Raw genomic sequence first — 21,470 nt, 5'->3', positions numbered from 1 at the left:
TGACACCATAATCAAATCAATCAAATCATGCAATATGGCTTCAACTACCCCTTAACTAGCAATTCAACATTATCTAAATCAGTTTTCAAAGTACACGCGCATACTACAAGAGCCCATATAGCTTATATTGTTCCTATAGCTATCTCCATTATACTCACAAAACATGTAGCTAGTTATTGCACTTACTGCGAGTAATATTCTTATTCAGTCTTTAGCAAATGTTTAGCTTACAATGATACGGAAACTCTGCACTTCCTGTTTCCGTATGTAGATAATGTATTCAAGATTATGCACAGATGCGAATGTCAAATAAATTATCAAATCACCACACACACGACATCATATACATGAAATATCCAGTTCTATGTAGTTCTTAATTTTACGTAAATTGCAATTAATTCCCGTGCATTGGGGCATTTGTAATCATATTAGCTGTTACCTGCAGTGTTATATTGTTGGGGGAAAACGACCCATTAAGGAAAATGTGTTTTATAAGAACCAAAAAGCAACATTTGGTAAGATTTAGAATGTACATACATACTGGCTGTCCTAAAGCAAACACATTTTGAAGTGAAGTGGGCAGAAATACTTTTTTTGTTTTAGATCGGGGCAAAAACACCCCCTTCAATAAGGCAAACTGACCCCTGAAGATTAGTGTATTAATCTATTTAAAGTTTTATTTTGACATTTGTGTAATTGACACTTAAAAGCTAAAGTCTAGGTATCTTACTTTAATTAAATAAATTGAATATCAAAGTAAAATGAAATTGCACATCTCACTGTTAATATCCTCATTATGATGGGTTGGGGGGAATATTAGATAAATGAACCTCAAAATCGTTTTGAGATTAGACAAATTACATTTTAGTTGAGGAGGAGTAGTGTCAGCCAATGAAAGTGTGCCAAATAAATAGTGGTTTCTGTGAGAATTACAGGAAGTTTAACCCAGGGAGGAGGTTAACCCCAAACCACCTAATTACTTCTTTACAATGTGCCTTTAAAACACTAACTATTAGGTGTCCAAGGTTATAGCTGTGTGGTTCTTGTAATGATCCATAATTAAAATGAGGACTTGTGAGCCATACTCAAGGAAACAACACAGAAATAAAAAACTAGAGACAAAGTAAAAATCTTCAGATTATATTCTCAAATACAAAAATATTACATTTTGATTGAACACAGAACCACATGCAGATGCTGTTTTACATACATGGTATAAAGTTTTACAATCACACATTAAAACTAGTTAATGATCACAAGATTCAAAAACTACTTGAGGGACAAGTTACAGAATATTTTTTAAATGGTGTGAAACAAATGCTGATAAATGTGGGTTTTACAATCACTCTCTCTTTATACAGGTTATAGAAAAAAGTAATCAAAATGTATGTTTTCAAGAATATTCATGGGTGAAATCAAAATGAGAATAATGATAAAGTCCAGACCACCAATTTCTTTAAAAACGTATGATTCTTTGATCTAGAATCTAAAACTAAAAATGTAATGTGTCAACGGCAAAATATGAAAACAAAAACAATGTTGTCCAACAATATTCCATCCCTCTTAAAAACACATTGAAATGTACACATGCAAATCCCAGCTACCTTTTATGAGCTCTAATAAACAATCACTGCACAACACTGAAAAGTGCACTACATGTGCATGCTAAACTACACCACTGTTGCTCATTTCAAATAGCCAGGGTCTACAACAGGCAAGACAAATAAGCTACATGTTACTAAATTGTTGCAGGACCTACTGCTAAAATAATACTAACGTTGTGTCGTGGCATGAACAAAAATCCTGTATCTAAAAAACAGGTAAGAAAAACAACTAGACCCTTAATAAAATGTGAAAATGTAAGCTATAAGAAAGGGAAGACTAATCATCAAGGGTATGAGAACGAAAAGGCAGAGGTGTAGCCTGCAGGCAGGATAAGCAATGGAATGCTGCTGAGGGAATGAGATCCATCTCATCAGTGCACTACTTTAGGCCTACTGTGTGCCCTGGGAGCCCTGAGAACCCTGGCTGTAGTTACCATATTGGTTGTAGTACTGATTCCATTGGCTCTGGTTCTGGTAATACTGCTGCCACTGCTGTGCATACTGGATCAGAGAGAGCAAGACATTATGAACTGAGTTTTAGACAGGTGAACATGATATATGGGCCAACCTAAGAAACTAGCTACTCACCTGTTGATACTGCTGGTTGTAGGTCTGTCCAGTGGCAGCAGGAGCAGCAGCGGGAGTTTGGCTGTAGCTCTGGCTATAACCTGGGTACTGGCTGAAGCTGCCGTAGTTGTAACCCTGGTTGTAGTTGCCTTGATTGTATGTCTGTGGCTACAAATTAAAACATACAATGTCAGAAAGTTTGAAGGAGTGGTGAAGAGTTGACAGAGGAACAAATTCCAGAGGGAGAACCACATGTAGGGAGATGCCATTAAACACAGTTTACCTGTCCTTGGCTGTAACTCCCAGTTGCTCCCTTGTTATATTGTCCTTGGCGGTGCTGATTGTAGCCCACTCCAGATTGCTGGTTGCGGTTGTAGCCACGTTGTCCTCCTGCAGCACCATCACGGTTGTTCCCCCAGCGGTTCTGTTGGTAGCCTCCATGGTTATACCCTGTAAAGTGTAAAGCGAAGGCAGTTAAGTAGGCACACCAACGCAAAAAAAACACAGAAATTCAGCAGAAACCTTCTGCCTCACCTCCTCTGAAGTTGCCACCTTGGGGTCCACCACGACTCTGATAGCCTCCCCTTCCACCTTGGGGGCCACCACGGTTGTCATAGCGCTGGTAAGGTGCACCGCGACCACGGAATCCTCCTTGGCGGTTGTCAAAGCGTTTGTCTGGGGGTGGGCCGGCCTTGCGGCCCTCCTCATTGTACTGCTTTACCAGCGTGTCAGCCTCTTCTCGTTGCAGCTCGATGAAGGTCACATCGTCAAGAAACTCACCAGCTTCTGGGAGCACAAAGTTGGCTACAGGAAGCAGAGGGGTAGGCGTTGTCAGGACGAGTATAGCGGCGCCGTCGAAAGACAAAGAAAATCATTATTACTATCTGATAGACAATACAAGGAAGGGGTAGGAAGGGAAAAGAGGGAAGTGGAGGAGAGTTATACCAGAATTGGAGCAAAACATACAGCAAGGGACGGGATAATTTGCTCCAGTTTAAGGAGGAAAAGGAAATAGAAAAATAACAAAACTAAGGAGAGTTATGAATATGTAGATAGGGGAGAGTTAGCAACTGAAAATCACAAGCATAGCCTACGGAAGCATAGCCTGTGGGCGTATGTCCTCAGTTAGTGCTTAAGTAATAAATTGAGCATATTTTTCACTCCCTTGGTACTGGAAATTGCACTGCCAATGGTTTTGGTCAAATTTTCAATTGATCATCTATTAAAATCTCATCCTTCAAGGGTCAGAATCAAAACCAACACTTGAAATGGACGTCACCCTGCACCCTGAGTTTGCAGTGCTAAATAGATGAATGAGAAAGATGACAGAAATGGTTCAAATAAGAGAATGAAGGATGATAGGTGGAAATAGCTCTTTGAATGGGGGCGGGGGATGGGTGGGATCTTCCAAGTTTTCGATAAAACAAAAAAAACATAGGAAATGCATTGTCTGTGTGGTTTTTGATTTTTGTTATCCATGGATTTCCTACCTTTCATTTCTAATACAGCATGATCGGGAACATCCTTCCCTTCCTCATCAGTTCGCTTTAACGTTCGCTCTTTTAAATCCTCGTCCGTGGGACAAATTACAATAGCCTTGCGTTGAAAACCTTCAAAAGGACGCATTTTTCGTCTCTGGGCTGATCCATATACATTTGTCTAGCAATGGTGACAAGAAAGAAGTAGAAGCTGTTCATTATTGTTCACTTGTCTGCTTTTGTTACGGCTTTGCGTTCCATAGGAGGGAAATTGGATTCCTGCAACGATGAAAGTGAGTTTTTTTTTCTCCATGCCTATATTTACTGTTCTGAAACTACATATGGTTCTCTCTCACAACCCAACAACTTACTTGTGTCTGGAATACATTTCCTGTGAGAAAGAACTTTGGGGACCCATGTTAGCCATTACATTTACATTTACGTCATTTAGCAGACGCTCTTATCCAGAGAGACTTACAGTTAGTGAATAATTTTTATTATTTTTTTTTATACTGGCCCCCCGTGGGAAAGCCATCTATTGGGTAAATTCTTGCAAGTTCTCAACTGGTCAACGTTTCCAATGAAAAGCTGAGAACGTTAGCTACTTCAGGCCAGATTCTACATTACAAAAGAACAGTTGCATTTTTTTTTTTTTTTTTTTTTTTATTCGGTTACAAAAATATGCTGCATCTTTTAATCAATTTTTGCCATGTTTACAACGCAGTCTTACAAGGTTGAGCAAATAGATGTGGGGGAAAAAAGTATTTAGTCAGCCACCAATTGTGCAAGTTCTCCCACTTAAAAAGATGAGGCCTGTAATTTTCATCATAGGTACACGTCAACTATGACAGACAAATTGAGATTTTCTTTCTCCAGAAAATCACATTGTAGGATTTTTAATGAATTTATTTGCAAATTATGGTGGAAAATAAGTATTTGGTCACCTACAAACAAGCAAGATTTCTGACTCTCACAGACCTGTAACTTCTTCTTTAAGAGGCTCCTCTGTCCTCCACTCATTACCTGTATTAATGGCACCTGTTTGAACTTGTTATCAGTATAAAAAGACACCTGTCCACAACCTCAAACAGTCACACTCCAAACTCCACTATGGCCAAGACCAAAGAGCTGTCAAAGGACACCAGAAACAAAATTGTAGACCTGCACCAGGCTGGGAAGACTGAATCTGCAATAGGTAAGCAGCTTGGTTTGAAGAAATCAACTGTGGGAGCAATTATTAGGAAATGGAAGACCACTGATAATCTCCCTCGATCTGGGGCTCCACGCAAGATCTCACCCCGTGGGGTCAAAATGATCACAAGAACGGTGAGCAAAAATCCCAGAACCACACGGGGGGACCTAGTGAATGACCTGCAGAGAGCTGGGACCAAAGTAACAAAGCCTACCATCAGTGACACACTACGCCGCCAGGGACTCAAATCCTGCAGTGCCAGACGTGTCCCCCTGCTTAAGCCAGTACATGTCCAGGCCCGTCTAAAGTTTGCTAGGAGTGCATTTGGATGATCCAGAAGAGGATTGGGAGAATGTCATATGGTCAGATGAAACCAAAATAGAACTTTTTGGTAAAAACTCAACTCGTCGTGTTTGGAGGACAAAGAATGCTGAGTTGCATCCAAAGAACACCATACCTACTGTGAAGCATGGGGGTGGAAACATCATGCTTTGGGGCTGTTTTTCTGCAAAGGGACCAGGACGACTGATCTGTGTAAAGGAAAGAATGAATGGGGCCATGTATCGTGAGATTTTGAGTGAAAACCTCCTTCCATCAGCAAGGGCATTGAAGATGAAACGTGGCTGGGTCGTTCAGCATGACAATGATCCCAAACACACCGCCCGGGCAACGAAGGAGTGGCTTCGTAAGAAGCATTTCAAGGTCCTGGAGTGGCCTAGCCAGTCTCCAGATCTCAACCCCATAGAAAATCTTTAGAGGGAGTTGAAAGTCCATGTTGCCCAGCGACAGCCCCAAAACATCACTGCTCTAGAGGAGATCTGCATGGAGGAATGGGACAAAATACCAGCAACAGTGTGTGAAAACCTTGTGAAGACTTACAGAAAATGTTTGACCTGTGTCATTGCCAACAAATGGTATATAACAAAGTATTGAGAAACTTTTGTTATTGACCAAATACTTATTTTCCACCATAATTTGCAAATAAATTCATTAAAAGTCCTACAATGTGATTTTCTGGAGAAAAAAAATCTCATTTTTGTCTGTCATAGTTGACGTGCACCTATGATGAAAATTACAGGCCTCTCTCATCTTTTTAAGTGGGAGAACTTGCACAATTGGTGGCTGACTAAATACTTTTTTCCCCCCACTGTACCCATTAATCCCTTCTGCCACACAGCTCACATTCACTTCCATATAATTAAACAGTAGAAAAACAAAATCTGTCAAATCAATTAAATTTTCTCCAGGTAAACCCTTAAGGACAATCAATTACCTGTTTTTCTAACTATTCTCTGTGGAGCACGTATTTGTTATGCCACTGCTCTGATAATGACCTCTTTAAATTAACAAATAATTAATTGTTTTTAAAGTTGTGTAATATTTCACCTACAATAACAGGGTCCCCATTTACTTACCCATTTGTCAATAGTCCATCTGTCTCATGACAATAACAACACACACTACCTACCTGTCAATACTCACTTACTCCATGGCATCCTTAAGAATGTCCAGGACCTTACCTACCTTGAGTAACTTGAGCAAACGCCCTGTAAATTCAAACATGTTAGTTCACTTACCGTAAGGTTTTATTTATTTAACATACAACATTCAAAAGTTCCATATGCTGTCAGCATGTATAAATCAGCTATCTTACATCAAATGTGATGTGAGTTTAAACTTGAACTAATCTTACAGTTAAAGAACAGAAGGTGTATTTCTTACTCACCACCAGGCAGTGTCTACTTGTTTTTCAACATCATATTATAGACATGGACTATTTGTACAGCTTAGAGCTCTTTCAACAGGTCATACAGAGGAAATCCAAAAATATTGAGTAAAAACATACAATTGCAATACTGCTTTCATTTAAGCAAAACAGAAAGAATGATTTCAGCAGCATGTTCAGCACAATGAAAAGGGTGATAACTTCCAGGAGTTCAGATGTTGATCAGGGCCTCTACACTAGAGAGACCGCATCACAGAGTGCAATTAATGGACATGTGCATCAGTGAACAGCAGTGGGTAGGGGTGAGCACAAAAACATAGTATGGGGTGAGAAATCAGACAGTACCTGATCCAGGATGTAGTTACGCTTCTTGCGGGCAGCGATCTGGATCAGCCTGTTCAGACACTGTGTGGCCTGCTGGATCAGGACATCCCAGCGACCAGAATAGTTCTTCTGACGCCGCAGCCCCATCACCTGAGGGTGGCGGTTTTCATTACGTTAGAGGGGAACTTGACACTAAAGACCAAGACTGAAGGATTCTGTGTTCAAACAAAGATAACAACTGACCTTCATCTTCTCCATTATGGTGTTGGTGCCCAGGATGTTGTATTTCTTTGCAGGGTGCTCCTCCGCGTGCTTCAAGGCCCAAGTGGTTTTCCCAGACGCAGGCAGGCCAACCATCATCAACAGCTGAGGTAAAACAAGAGGGTCAAACGTGCAATTGGTCATGGCATCTCACAGCTACTGATGACAGAAGCAATCTAGTCTAATGAAGAAAAACATTTAAATGATCCACTTGATGATCCAACATGGCTGGCACTCACCTCACAGTCAGCCTTGGTGGCAGGCCCAACTGTTCCCCGCATCCTGTTCTCCAGAGGGACGTTCTGAATGAAGGTGTATCCCTCGGGCAGGGGGAAGAAGGGCTGCTCTTTCTGGCCAAAGTTGAATTCAATGGCACAGTTCTTCACAAGAACGTGGGGAAAGAGCGGCCGCTCAGCCAACTCCTCCCGTGACACACGGAAGCCCACATCCAACCACTTCCCGTTCTTTGAGAAGGCCATCTCCACTTCCTCACCGCTATCGAAGTCCTGAACAAGACATGGAGAGGAAAACGTTTAGGCTTATTGAGTACTTAGCTTCTATTAGGCAGATGAATCTAAGTGAATCTCCTGCACCATCATAAACACTTACAATGTAGCACCCAAGGACATCGTTTTCACCAAACTTTTCCCCGTAATCCTCAAATTTACACTTGGAAGATTTCTTGCCAGTTCCTCCATAGCCATAAGAGAATGGTTCTTCACCTGGTACAGTGGTAAAAGTAGGAGTTTGTGTGTTAGTTTCAAATCACATAAAATATTGATAATAACTATGACATAATCCTGAATGTTCCAGCTCAAGTACAGAAGCATTTTTTTTTAACTGACCGAGCTGTGTGTTGCAGGTGTCCAGGGACCAGCCAATGCGCACTACATGAGGATCAGGCTCACTGCTGGGAAGGTGCTTCACAGAGATCTCCTCGTTTATCTGGGCAAGAAAAACATCCACCAAATTACTATTCATAAAAATCGAATGAGACTCCTCAACAGCAAAATAAACAACCTGAATATTCCATCTGCAAAGCACCCAAGTGAAATGCAACTTCATTTAAAAAGGAAATACTCTACCTTCATTTCAAAGCAGACACGCCCTTTGTTGACGCCATAGGAAACCCGTGCACCTGACCACAGGTATGCAAAACCTTCGATGGTGAGCGGGTATCCACTATACCTGTCACGCGATACCTTGAAGTGCAGATCGCAATTATCTGTGAAAAACAAAACCATCTCATTAAGAGTCAATAATAAACCATTTAAACAAATAAACCATTCAAACAAATCCTACTACCATCCCAAAACATAGTACATTCACTCACAAGTATCAATAGCCACAAGAGTGTCATCAAAATCTTCTTCCTCTTCCTCTGCTGGAGGCTGGGGAGAACGTGCCCTGTGTGACGAGAGAGTGGAGCATAAGCTAGGGGTATAGTTCTGAAGAGTGTTTTCAAACTAGGGATGTGCACGGTTACTGGAATATCCGAACGGGCGTTAGTATTGGAATACTTGTGTGAGTATAATTTTTTTGTGCAAAAACATTTTATGGGCCTGTTTTAACACTGGAAATGCTTTTTCTAAATTAAATTATAATATCCATCTGATGTGTCCTACAAGGATATACCATGACATTTAAAATTATTAATTTAATAAAACATAATTCTGGTAGCCTTCACGTTTGTAGCTTGTTGTTTATGTTGGCCAATCAAAGAGGCAAAGAGGCTCAATGTGTAGCAAGTGGAGCAAAACTGAATAAAATGACAGAATTAAAAGTTAGCGAAATTAGAAGGAGTAGGCTACAACAAGCAACCAACAGGTAGGCTGTTGATTTAGCCAAATGGGGTTGGGGAGAAGGCGCAAAATGTGGCCTCAATTAGCCTAGCTAGCTTCTCTAGGCTACTCCAGTCAAGACAGGCACTGTTAGATGGGATGATAAATAACATTGTCGCTGCTACAAGTTAGGTAGTCTTGGCTGTACTCAAGTAGTCTCTCTCTATGCCTCCATCTGCTCGCTCCAATCTCACAGGCACCTCCGCAGATGCAGCAATAGAGATCCAGCCTTTCACTTGCGCAGCATGCTCAGGTTAAAAACTTGCATTTCAAATATCTGGATATTCGACTATAATTCATGTTACTATTCGAATAGTGAAATTAATTTTAAATCCCCATCCCCATTTCAAACTTGTTCCACTTAGAAAAGTTTTTCAACACATATATACTGTACCTTCTTTCTTCCCGATGTTCATAGTATCCATAGCCACGGCCTTCATCGTATGGCCTCTTACGGCTGTATCGGTCATCTTCCGTTTTGGCCTGGGTCGCCTGCTCAGCCTCCCATTCATTGGCTGGCTCTGAAAGATGAGCCTTTGGCTGCTGTGGCTCCTTCTCTTCCTTCAACTGCTCCTGCTCCTTTTTCAACTCCACTTTCATCACAAACTCCTCTGCAACAAAGATGACAATGTTGTCAATAATTACTGCTTAAGCAACAGTGTGAATTGAGAGAATATACTAAGCATGAACAAGTTATTACTGACCTGTCTTAATTTCAGGCATCTCCACAGGCTTTGCTTCAGGCTCAATTGATGCCGACTCCAGTGGTTCTGGTTGCACTGGGTCTTCCATCTCCGGTTCTTCCATATCTGGTTCCTCCATCTCTGCTTCTAACACCTGCGGCTCTGGCATTGCTAACTGTGGCTCTTGTCTTTTGTCTGACTCACACGCCTGCGGAATCTGTGGCTTCATCACATCTTCGGTGAAATCGACCATCCCATATCCCATTGCAGGGACTTGACCATACATCTGTGCCCCATCCTGGCGGTCTTCTTCACTCTGTTCACCATCACCATTCGCCTCATCAAACTGTTTCTCTTCTGCCTGCGGGACTAACTGTACTTCATTGTCCTCAATATCTTGTTCTTCTTCCCCATCATCTTTAACTAGTAAGGAAAACAGTGTCAGTATCACAAGCTGCTTGTTTGACATATTTGGAGTAGTACAGCAGTTTCATCTGCATGTTACAATTGACAGCCCACCAGTCACGTTGAAACAAACTCTACCATCCCTTTGAAAACGACAAATCTGTGAACAACAGTGGACGTGGCTGTATTGGTGCAATCTTACAACTGTCTACATACACTTTGAACACCCAATATTTGTACCTTCATCGGAGTGGCCATCACCATCTCCAGCGTCTCCACAAATATTGTGTTGCTCATCCCCCTCCTCTCCAACATCGGCACTCGGTGGCCCGTCCACTTCACCTGCAGCCTCGGCCTCAAGTGCTGACTGCAACCTTACGACAAGATCCGCCTTCAGCCCACGAGTATCCAGGCCTCGCAGCTGAAGCTCCTCCTTCAGCTCGTTGACTTTGAGCTTCTTCACATTGATTCCACTCATCTTTCATGCAACTTCTTCAGTGATCAGAAATCCCAATCTGTAAGAAATGAGTGCACAGACAATGAATTTAGTTTAGAAATGTACCTAGCCGCCTAGTACATTGGTAACGTTAGCTAGTTACTGTAGTTAGTTACATTAGTTACACATCTTGGTGCCGCATCTGAGCTAACGTTAGCTAGCTAGCTATTTTCTTTTACAAGTCCATGCATGGACATCGCTAGCGTAGCAAAAACATACAATACACTGCGAAACAACGCACGTTTCAAAAAAAGCCAACAGTTTTCATAAAGTTAGCTAGCTAGGTACATTTTTACTGGAGAGACAGCTAAGGTCTGACGTCACCACACCGAACACAACTAGCTGTACACAAACGTATCTAGTTATGCATGCTAGATAGTATAGTGTAGCTAAGTCATGTGAATTTACATTCAAAATACACTAGCGTGCATTCCTAACCTCTTTCCTCACCCCTATAATGTCCTTGCTAGAGATTCATGCAGCGACCAACTCAACTGAAACAAAATGGACGACTCTGTAGCTACCGAAGCCTTCCCTCCCTCCGTCGTCGTCCTCCTCAGCGAAGCTGTAAACATCTTTGCGCTTGCATTTTATGGGCGAATCGCAACCAACTGACAGGCGCATACACCTACTGTACTGGAGTGTGAGGCCGGTCATGACCTATCTATGCCTCTATATTCTCTTAACTAACCAATAATTTCTAATAAAATAATTCCCTACAAACCTCATTACTCCATTCCCGTCCAACCTCTCTGACCCTGTCAAACAACCTCTCGGTATCTACATCATACATTTCACAAAAATAATAATACATGTTCAACCGTTTCCTCTACCATTACACACTCCAGTTTCCTTATCAATTTCAAAGAGGAATTCAATCCCCTAATCTCATCCTACACAACATAATTTCCTCCCTTCTGTTCCCATTATATGAAGCTATCTCCCATACAGATTTCCTTGTACATTTACATTTTAGTCATTTAGCAGACGCTCTTATCCAGAGCGACTTACTTATTTTTATTTTTTAATACTGGAATCAAACCCACAACCCTGGCGTTGCAAACACCATGCTCTACCAACTGCGCTACATCCCTGCCGGCCATTCCCTCCCCTACCCTGGACAACGCTGGGCCAATTGTGCGCCGCCCCATGGGTCTCCCGGTCGCGGCCGGCTACGACAGAGCATGGATTCGAACCAGGATCTCTAGTGGCACAGCTAGCACTGCGATGCAGTGTCTTAGACCACTGCGCCACTCGGGAGGACGTACTATCCCATTGTCTCTACCAGCAATTTAACCCATTTATGGAGCAGTGCAAAGCATGGGACTGGAGCAGTGCAAAGCATGGGATGAGGAAGCTGGGAAGGAGGAGGGCATGGATGAAGTTTTAGGGTAATCCTGCAAAGACCTGCTCATCAAGTGTAACGTACCAGTTATGTATGGGTCAAGCCATCTCTGTGGTTGGAGGAGGCTATGGAGATAAGAGTCAACCTGAAACAGGGGAAGCCCCCCAGGTCAAGAGGCTGCCTGAGCCCATCCTCACTCCACACAGATCAAGTGAGAGTCTAAATCACTACACTAAATCACTATCACATATAAAAGCAAACCCATACCTTACAAAGACCCTGCCATTTGACAATTCCGACCTCTTTGTTTGTGTTTTTCCCCCATTATTTAGAACAGCCGGTGCAACTGGGAAGAGGAAAGTGTTCAGATTGGCTGATGTGATCCAGTTTTTGACAGATATCCAGCTTGAAAAGTTGACCAACATGGATGTCAAGCGCATCCTGCTCTCAGAAAAGGCTACAGCACAGAGCGGGATGGCCCATGTGAGTTTTTCAAAACATTGTACCTCTGTGGGCCTCCCGAGTGGCGCAGCGGTATAAGGCACTGCATCAGCAGTGCTTGAGGCGTCACTACAGACCCAGGTTTGATCCCAGGCTGTGTCACAGCCGGCCGTGACCGGGAGACCCATGAGGTGGCGCACAATTGGCCCAGCGTCGTCCGGGTTAGGGGAGGGTTTGGCCGGCCAGGATTTCCTTGCCCCATTACGCTCTAGAGACTCCTTGTGGCGGGCTGTGTGCCTGCAAGCTGACTTCGGTCGCCAGCTGGATGGTGTTTCCTCCGACACATTGGTGTGGCTGGCTTCCGAGCAGTGTGTCAAGAAGCAGTGTGGCTTGGCAGGGTCGTGTTTCAGAGGACGCATGGCTCTCTCCTGAGTCCGTAGGGGAGTTGTAGCGATGGGACAAGACTATAACTATCAATTGGGGAGAAAAAAGGGTGAAAGTAAAAAAATAAAAATAATAATAATTACACCTCTGGAATACACTCTTAGAAAAAAAGGTAATATCTAGAACCTAAAAGGGTTCTTCGACTGTCCTCATAGGAGAACCCTTTGAAGAACCATTTGAATAACTTTTTTCCAAGTTGAACTCTTTCCACAGGGTTCTACCTAGAACCAAAAATAAGTTTGACCTAGAACCAAAAAGGGTTATCTTATGGGGGCAGCCGAAGAACCCTTTTGGAACCCTTTTTTCCAAGAGTGTAGATAAATGGAGAAATTAAGGAAGGCATCAATTTCCATGGGAACGAACATATATAGGAAGAGGCAAACATCTAATTTAAAATCAAATTACATTTTATTTGTCACATGCACCGAATACATCAGGTGTAGACCTTACCGTGAAATGTTTACTTACAAGCCCTTAACCAACAATGCAGTTTTAAGAAAATAGAGAAAATATTTACTAAAGAAAAAAAAGAAAAAAAAAGAAACATAATAAATATATATATACAGTACCAGTCAAAAGTTTGGACACACCTACTCATTCCAGGGTTTTTCTTTATTTTTACTATTTTTTACATTGTAGACATAAAACTATGAAATAACACATATGGAATCATACGCTTGACCTCATCTTTACTAGATGCTGTTCTTCTACTAATCTCACTGCAACTCCCCTCCAAGTCTCCGACCACTACTTTGTATCCTTTTCTCTCTCGCTCTCCTCCAACACTACTCACTCTGCCCCTACTCAGATGGTAATGTGCCGTCGCAACCTTCGCTCTCTCTCTCCCGCTACTCTCTCCTCTTCCATCCTATCATCTCTTCCCTCTGCTCAAGCCTTCTCCCTCCAATCTCCTGATTCTGCCTCCTCAATCCTCCTCTCCTCCCTTTCTGCATCCTTTGACTCTCTATTTCCCCTATCCTCCCGGCCAGCTCGGTCCTCCCCTCCTGCTCCGTGGCTTGACGACTCATTGCGAGCTCACAGAACAGGGCTACGGGCAGCCGAGCGGAAATGGAGGAAAACTAGACTCCCTGCGGACCTGGCATCTTTTCACTCCCTCCTCTCTACATTTTCTTCCTCTGTTTCTGCTGCTAAAGCCACTTTATACCACTCTAAATTCCAAGCATCTGCCTCTAACCCTAGGAAGCTCTTTGCCACATTCTCCTCCCTGCTGAGAGCGAGAGTTGCACCCCTTCTCAAAAAACCTACACTCGATCCCTCCGATGTCAACAAACCAGTATCCCTTCTTTCTTTTCTCTCCAAAACTCTTGAGCGTGCCGTCTTTAGCCAACTCTCTTGCTATCTCTCTCAGAATGACCTTCTTGATCCAAACCAGTCAGGTTTCAAGACTGGTCATTCAACTGAGACTGCTCTTCTCTGTGTCACGGAGGCTCTCCGCACTGCTAAAGCTAACTCTCTCTCCTCTGCTCTCGTCCTTCTAGACCTATCTGCTGCCTTTGATACTGTGAACCATCAGATCCTCCTCTCCACCCTCTCCGAGTTGGGCATCTCCGGCGCGGCTCACTCTTGGATTGCGTCCTACCTGACAGGTCGCTCCTACCAGGTGGCGTGGCGAGAATCTGTCTCCGCACCACGTGCTCTCACCACTGGTGTCCCCCAGGGCTCAGTTCTAGGCCCTCTCCTATTCTCGCTATACACCAAGTCACTTGGCTCTGTCATATCCTCACATGGTCTATCCTATCATTGCTACGCAGACGACACACAATTAATCTTCTCCTTTCCCCCTTCTGATAACCAGGTGGCGAATCGCATCTCTGCATGTCTGGCAGACATATCAGTGTGGATGACGGATCACCACCTCAAGCTGAACCTCGGCAAGACAGAGCTGCTCTTCCTCCCGGGGAAGGACTGCCCGTTCCATGATCTCGCCATCACGGTTGACAACTCTATTGTGTCCTCCTCCCAGAGTGCAAAGAGCCTTGGGGTGACCCTGGACAACACCCTGTCGTTCTCCGCTAACATCAAGGCGGTGACCTGATCCTGTAGGTTCATGCTCTACAACATTCGCAGAGTACGACCCTGCCTTACACAGGAAGCGGCACAGGTCCTAATCCAGGCACTTGTCATCTCCCGTCTGGATTACTGCAACTCGCTGTTGGCTGGGCTCCCTGCCTATGCCATTAAACCCCTACAACTCATCCAGAACACTGCAGCCCGTCTGGTGTTCAACGTTCCCAAGTTCTCTCACGTCACCCCGCTCCTCCGCACACTCCACTGGATCCAGTTGAAGCTCGCATCTGCAACAAGACCATGGTGGAGACACATGAAACCCCACCTCTTTAAGGAATACCTGGGATAGGATAAAGTAATCCTTCTACCCCCCCTTAAAGGGAGAGCTCCTAATCTCAGCTTGTTACCTGTATAAAAGACACCTGTCCACAGAAGCAATCAATCAATCAGATTCCAAACTCTCCACCATGGCCAAGACCAAAGAACTCTCCAAGGATGTCAGGGACAAGATTGTAGACCTCCACAAGGCTGGAATGGGCTACAAGACCATCGCCAAGCAGCTTGGTGAGAAGGTGACAACAGTTGGTGCGATTATTCGCAAATGGAAGAAACACAAAAGAACTGCCAATCTCCCTCGGCCTGGGGCTCCATGCAAGATCTCACCTCGTGGAGTTGCAATGATCATGAGAACGGTGAGGAATCAGCCCAGAACTACACGGGAGGATCTTGTCAATGATCTCAAGGCAGCTGGGACCATAGTCACCAAGAAAACAATTGGTAACACACTATGCCGTGAAGGACTGAAATCCTGCAGCGCCCGCAAGGTCCCCCTGCTCAAGAAAGCACATATACAGGGCCGTCTGAAGTTTGCCAATGAACATCTGAATGATTCAGAGGAGAACTGGGTGAAAGTGTTGTGGTCAGATGAGAAACAAAATCGAGCTCTTTGCCATCAACTCAACTCGTCGTGTTTGGAGGAGGAGGAATGCTGCCTATGACCCCAAGAACACCATCCCCACTGTCAAACATGAAGGTGGAAATATTATGTTTTGGGGGTGTTTTTCTGCTAAGGGGACAGGACAACTTCACAGCATTAAAGGGACGATGGACGGGGCCATGTACCGTCAAATCTTGGGTGAGAACCTCCTTCCCTCAGCCAGGGCATTGAAAATGGGTCGTGGATGGGTATTCCAGCATGACAATGACCCAAAACACACAGCCAAGGCAACAAAGGAGTGGCTCAAGAAGAACCACATGAAGGTCCTGGAGTGGCCTAACCAGTCTCCAGACCTTAATCCCATAGAAAATCTGTGGAGGGAGCTGAAGGTTCGAGTTGCCAAACGTCAGCCTCTAAACCTTAATGACTTGGAGAAGATCTGCAAAGTGGAGTGGGACAAAATCCCTCCTGAGATGTGTGCAAACCTGGTGGTCAACTACAAGAAACGTCTGACCTCTGTGATTGCCAACAAGGGTTTTGCCACCAAGTACTAAGTCATGTTTTGCAGAGGGGTCAAATACTTATTTCCCTCATTAAAATGCAAATCAATTTATAACATTTATGACATGCATTTTTCAGGATTATTTTGTTGTTATTCTGTCTCTCACTGTTCAAATAAACCTACCATTAAAATTATAGACTGATCATGTCTTTGTCAGTGGGCAAACGTACAAAATCAGCAGGGGATCAAATACTTTTTTCCCTCACTGTAATTGTCTGCATCACTTCCAATCCCCCATGTTATATATATATACAGTGGGGAGAACAAGTATTTGATACACTGCCGATTTTGCAGGTTTTCCTACTTACAAAGCATGTAGAGGTCTGTAAATGTTTATCATAGGTACACTTCAACTGTGAGAGACGGAATCTAAAACAAAATCCAGAAAATCACATTGTATGATTTTTAAGTAATTCATTTGCATTTTATTGCATGACATAAGTATTTGATCACCTACCAACCAATAAGAATTCCGGCTCTCACAGACCTGTTAGTTTTTCTTTAAGAAGCCCTCCTGTTCTCCACTCATTACCTGTATTAACTGCACCTGTTTGAACTCGTTACCTGTATAAAAGACACCTGTCCACACACTCAATCAAACAGACTCCAACCTCTCCACAATGGCCAAGACCAGAGAGCTGTGTAAGGACATCAGGGATAAAATTGTAGACCTGCACAAGGCTGGGATGGGCTACAGGACAATAGGCAAGCAGCTTGGTGAGAAGGCAACAACTGTTGGCACAATTATTAGAAAATGTAAGAAGTTCAAGATGTCAAGTCCCTCGGTCTGGGGCTTCTTGCAAGATCTCACCTCGTGGGGCATCAATGATCATGAGGAAGGTGAGGGATCAGCCCAGAACTACACAGCAGGACCTGGTCAATGACCTGAAGAGAGCTGGGACCACAGTCTCAAAGAAAACCATTAGTAACACACTACGCCGTCATGGATTAAAATCACGCAAGGTCCCTCTGCTCAAGCCAGCGCATGTCCAGGCCCGTCTGAAGGAATGGGAGAAGGTCATGTGGTCTGATGAGACAAAAATAGAGCTTTTTGGTCTAAACTCCACTCGCCGAGTTTGGAGGAAGAAGGATGAGTGCAACCCCAAGAACACCATCCCAACCGTGAAGCATGGAGGTGGAAACATCATTCTTTGGGGATGCTTTTCTGCAAAGGGGACAGGACGACTGCACCGTATTGAGGGGAGGATGGATGGGGCCATGTATCGCGAGATCTTGGCCAACAACCTCCTTCCCTCAGTAAGAGCATTGAAGATGGGTCGTGGCTGGGTCTTCCAGCATGACAACGACCCGAAACACACAGCCAGGGCAACTAAGGAGTGGCTCCGTAAGAAGCATCTCAAGGTCCTGGAGTGGCCTAGCCAGTCTCCAGACCTGAACCCAATAGAAAATCTTTGGAGGGACCTGAAAGTCCGTATTGCCCAGCGACAGCCCCGAAACCTGAAGGATCTGGAGGTCTGTATGGAAGAGTGGGCCAAAATCCCTGCTGCAGTGTGTGCAAACCTGGTCAAGACCTACAGGAAATGTATGATCTCTGTAATTGCAAACAAAGGTTTCTGTACCAAATATTAAGTTCTGCTTTTCTGATGTATCAAATACTTATGTCATGCAATAAAATACAAATTAATTACTTAAAAATCATACAATGTGATTTTCTGGATTTTTGTTTTAGATTCCGTCTCTCACAGTTGAAGTGTACCTATGATAAAAATGACAGACCTCTACATGCTTTGTAAGTAGGAAAACCTGCAAAATCGGCAGTGTATCAAATACTTGTTCTCCCCACTGTATATATATATATATATATATACATACATACATATATAGATATCCTTTAAAAATATATATATTCCCCTTTATTACTTTCCAACCCCACCACCCTTTCCCTAATTGGAGTAAACTAGTGAACAACAATGCTTAGGCCTCTACTTCCAGCTTATACTTACTATATACATTTTATGGACACAGTCAATTTGACAATAATTATATTTTGTTTGTTTTTTCTCCTGACCTTCTTCTACTCTCAACCTCTCCGATCATTTTCATGATGTCCATCCGGTTTGCTTCTATATGCCATATCTTTCTAACTGTGCTCTTTCACAAAAGCTCCCAACCTACAACCTATATACTTATTATGGACACAGTATGCTTACATTATTAGTTATCTTGTTATTAGTTGTTGTTAGTTGTTATTAGTCCCATCCTTCAACTCCATTCAACACCACCCATCTATCTCTTAACACCATCCATATAGGATTTCTATTTGCCATATATTTTTCAACTGTACTGTGATGTTTTACAAAAGTTCTGAACCTTTCTATTCTCATTGTTTCTACAGATTGTAAATTGAAAATATACATTTTTGCTAAAGGTATTATTATATTATTGATCGATTGACTGTGACTTTTCAGATCACCCAGTAATGCTATCTGCAGGGTTAGCTCCAGGTAAATACTGCAATCCTTTAGCCATTCCTGGACCTGTGTCCAAAAACAAGCTACAAATGGACAGTACCAAAACAAATGATCTAATGATTCTGTCTCTTCGCAGCAAAATCTGCAGAGCTGGGAAGATTGTATCCCCCATATAAATAACATTCAATTGGTAGCAAGAATTTTATATAATAATTTTAATTGAAATATTCTAAGTTTTGAATCCGGTGTCGTTTTATGTATCAGTTCACAATCACTATGCCATGGGATCAGTATGTCAAAAATCTCTCAACTATTTTGCAATCTATATGGGACGGCTGTCAATCCTTTGGTCCTTAAATTAAACTGGTCTACTTTCTTATTTATCACAATTTTCTTTAACCAATTATATTCTTTAATGTAAGGCCGACAGACAAGTTCCTTACTTTCTCCCCCTTCCACTTTCCTCTTCCATTTTTGCGGTAAGGCTGCAATTATTTGGTTGTAATTTTGGGTAGAGCAGACATTTCCATATGTTTTTGTTAGCTGCATTTGCAACATCACTCCACCAGTCCTACCGATGATATCATTTACAAAGATTATACCTTTTTTAAACATTTTGTCAAAAAAAAAGTTTTTTTGTCAATTAGTATATTTGAGTTTAACCACAATATTTGTTGCATTATTTGTTCTGTCGTTTCTGGAGGATTAAATTGAAATTGCAACCAACTTTCTATGGCTTGTTTTAGAAATAGTGATATTTGGGAGATGATTTCCTTTTCAAATAACTGAAAGTGAGAGGTTGTAATCTGAATAAAGGGAAAAAGGCCATTCTTGAACATTGGGTGAGACAATCTTACTAATTTGCTAGAGAACCCGTTCGGATTTAAGTATAACTTTTGTATGACTGAAGCTTTTAGTATTCTAATGCTTTAATATTTAATAATTTCTGTCCTCCGAATTCATATTCATTATATAAATAGGCCCGTTTAATTTTGTCTGGCTTGCCGTTCCAAATAAAATGGAATATTTTTTTCTCATATAATTTAAAAAACTGTTCGCTAGGCGTAGGCAAGACCATAAGCAAATAGGTCAACTGGGATAATACTAAAGAGTTAATCAGCAAGATCTTATCTATTTTGCTAACTTTCTGTTAAAATGTATTGGAGTGAGATCATTTATTTCCTTTGGGATATGTATTCCGAGTATATCCACATCACCATCAGACCATTTTATTGGTAAACTACATGGTAATGTAAAATTGTATTTTTTAGTGATCCAATACGTAATATAGTACATTTGTCATAATTTGGTTGTAATCCAGAGAGTTTAGAAAATGTATCTAGATCCTCTATGAGGCTGTGGAGGGATTCTAGTTGTGGATTTAAAAGAAAACATGAATCATCAGCGTACAATGACACCTTTGTTTTTATGCGCTTCATTCTTAATTACAGCACGGTCTCATAGACTTGACCTAACATAGTAAAGGTAAATCCGGGTTGTTCAAATTAGTACTCTATTTTACGTTTGGTATGGTTACATAAAACAGATGGTTACTTAAACCAAAAACGAGGGTGGTTGGACGTGTGGGTGTAAAATGCGAACGTCTAGCATCCAAAAGTTGCGAGTTCGAATCTCATCACGGACAATTTTAACTGATTAGCCACTTTTCTACTACTTTTTAGCTACTTTGCAACTACTTAGCATGTTAACTATCCCTTCCCCGAACCTTAACCCTTTAACCTAACTCCTAAACGTAACCTTAAGCCTAACCCCTAGCCAGTGGCGGCTCCTGAAAAAATTCTCAGGGGGGGCAATTTTTCTGATGATTTAGGTGACCTACACACATTTTAAAAAAGATATGTCCAGCAACAACATGAAGACAGGGGCAGCATATAAGTCAATACCAGAAGCATTTATTGACTGATCTGGGGAGATGGATTCCAGTTTCTGTGACAGATTATAAATAATCTCTGATGCCTTTGTTATATTAGCTTTTGGTTGAATGTACACAACGGTAACAAACAATTGGGGGAACTCACGGGGCAGATAGTAAGGTCGCAGTGACACAGAAAGCAGTTCAATGTCGGGGGTACAGAGTCGCTCTCTTACCAGGATCGATTTTCCCTGTGACTGTCAGATCGCGGTCCGCTCTGACCAGGGTGAAGCCGGCCGGCTCCACTTCTCTGTCCGGGACTCTGTCATCCAGCCAAGTCTCAGTAAATGCCAGCAAACAGGCCTCCCGATATTCGTGTTGGAAGCGCAGATTCGCTGACAACTCATCCGCTTTCCCCCTCAGTGACTGGGCATTAATCAGCAAGGTGGTGGGTAAGGGAAGTTTGTTCTTAATTTTTTTAAAGTCGTTGTCTGATTCCCCCGCGTTTTCCACGTTTGCATTTGGGTTTGTAATCCACTCGCAGACAATCAGGTATTAGATGGGCCATTGGGATATCCATCGCGTTCGTATTTGAGTTGCATTGTAGTAAAAACTCCCTGCTGTATTGGATTCCGCTGCCAGCAGCGTTTTCATTATTTAGTCCGTTCATAGCGGGTATGTACACGATCAACAAGGTCAGTCCAAAACCCACCACTGGAAATCCATGGTTGGCAGAATGTTTGTAAACTAAGTGTACAAATTAAAAACATAAAATAACGCCACTAAGTGTACAAATTAAAAACATAAGATAACGCCACACTGCAGGTCGCA

At 42.5% G+C, this 21,470-nt stretch overlaps 1 protein-coding gene across 3 annotated transcripts; it reads right to left on the bottom strand.

Moving 5' to 3' along the window:
• Positions 1 to 1,124: 1,124 nt before the first annotated feature.
• Positions 1,125 to 11,267, bottom strand: LOC121579540 (heterogeneous nuclear ribonucleoprotein U-like protein 1). Of its 3 annotated transcripts, none has more exons than XM_041894223.2 (16): positions 11,016 to 11,267; positions 10,322 to 10,596; positions 9,698 to 10,099; positions 9,388 to 9,604; positions 8,486 to 8,559; positions 8,238 to 8,377; positions 7,998 to 8,097; positions 7,762 to 7,874; positions 7,392 to 7,658; positions 7,135 to 7,257; positions 6,913 to 7,041; positions 3,662 to 3,830; positions 2,706 to 2,975; positions 2,455 to 2,621; positions 2,193 to 2,339; positions 1,125 to 2,105 (listed from the first exon to the last, which is right to left on the bottom strand). In XM_041894223.2, exons 2-16 carry the CDS (start codon positions 10,557 to 10,559, stop codon positions 1,995 to 1,997), a joined length of 2,667 nt encoding a protein of 888 aa, XP_041750157.2. In that variant the 5' UTR covers positions 10,560 to 10,596; positions 11,016 to 11,267; the 3' UTR covers positions 1,125 to 1,994. The 3 variants fall into 3 exon arrangements, with proteins under 3 accessions (XP_041750157.2, XP_041750158.2, XP_041750156.2); XM_041894224.2 differs by having other exon boundaries at positions 11,073 to 11,267; XM_041894222.2 differs by having other exon boundaries at positions 11,028 to 11,266.
• Between the last annotated feature and the right edge of the window lie 10,203 nt (positions 11,268 to 21,470).

This window comes from Coregonus clupeaformis, chromosome 13, assembly GCF_020615455.1.
Source record: "Coregonus clupeaformis isolate EN_2021a chromosome 13, ASM2061545v1, whole genome shotgun sequence".
NCBI classification, from domain to species: Eukaryota; Metazoa; Chordata; class Actinopteri; order Salmoniformes; family Salmonidae; genus Coregonus; species Coregonus clupeaformis.
Note: the sequence above shows the minus strand (reverse complement) of the source record. Positions and strands in the feature narration are given on the sequence as shown.